The following is a 734-nucleotide window of genomic DNA, read 5'->3' as shown; positions in this document are numbered from 1 at the left end:
CCGCAGCTCACCGGGCACTGACAGCCGCTAGGCGCTCGCAGCGGGGGACTTGGGGCGAAGCGGGATCACCCTGCAAGGGGGGATGCACTGGAGAGAGGCTGGAATCGAGCTCTCCCTAGACGCCTCGGCTGGCTGGCTCTTAACTTTAGAGGGGTCCGAAGGGCGATTCCCGAAAAAGGGAGAAAAACTACACCGCCCACTAGGAAAGGCTCTTCGCCAGGCCACCTGGGCCCCTGGCGCCCTCCCTCCGAAACGCATCTGTGCCAACCTGGGGTGTGTAAGGTGAAATAGTATGTGGTTCCCCCACCCCCATCAAATCGGAGGTTGACAAATTTCGGAGGTGCAGCGCGCGAGTTGGCCTCCACTTTGCACCTGGATGCGGAGCTGAGGTGTTTAGGGCATCCTAAGAAACTGACAAGCGCGCCCCTGTGCCCCACAAATCCGCACAACGGCCCAAAGGGAGCGGACGCGAGAACGGGCTCCGTTCCCTCAGCCGCCCCCCCTCCGGTCCAGGAATACCTTCATTTCCTCATTGATCTCCCTTTTTACGGGGTGAGCCGGTTTCCTGCTCCGTTTATTTTCCGGCGGTCTCCCTTCTTTCTCCATTTCTGCCATGTTTTTGTGTCTGGTTTCTGTGGAGATGAAATGGCTGCTGCCGCCGCCGGCGGTGGTGGTGGAGGTGGTGCTGATGGTGGCGGAGCTGGCGGAGGTAGCCGGGGCTGGGCGGGGGAGGC

General features: G+C 61.3%; 1 protein-coding gene across 1 annotated transcript in view; it reads right to left on the bottom strand.

Moving 5' to 3' along the window:
• Positions 1 to 728, bottom strand: part of Sobp (sine oculis binding protein homolog) — a 151,220-nt gene extending 150,492 nt beyond the window's left edge. The window contains exon 1 of the mRNA XM_010635334.1: positions 520 to 728. Within this exon, the coding sequence (XP_010633636.1) occupies positions 520 to 615 (96 nt within the window). The 5' untranslated portion in view covers positions 616 to 728. The remainder of the gene's footprint in view (positions 1 to 519) is intronic.
• Positions 729 to 734: the final 6 nt, after the last annotated feature.

Source organism: Fukomys damarensis, unplaced genomic scaffold (genome assembly GCF_012274545.1).
Source record: "Fukomys damarensis isolate Sample0158 unplaced genomic scaffold, DMR_v1.0_HiC HiC_scaffold_14, whole genome shotgun sequence".
Lineage (NCBI taxonomy): Eukaryota > Metazoa > Chordata > Mammalia > Rodentia > Bathyergidae > Fukomys > Fukomys damarensis.
The sequence above is the reverse complement of the archived record's forward strand: the minus strand, read 5'-3'. Positions and strand labels throughout refer to the sequence as shown.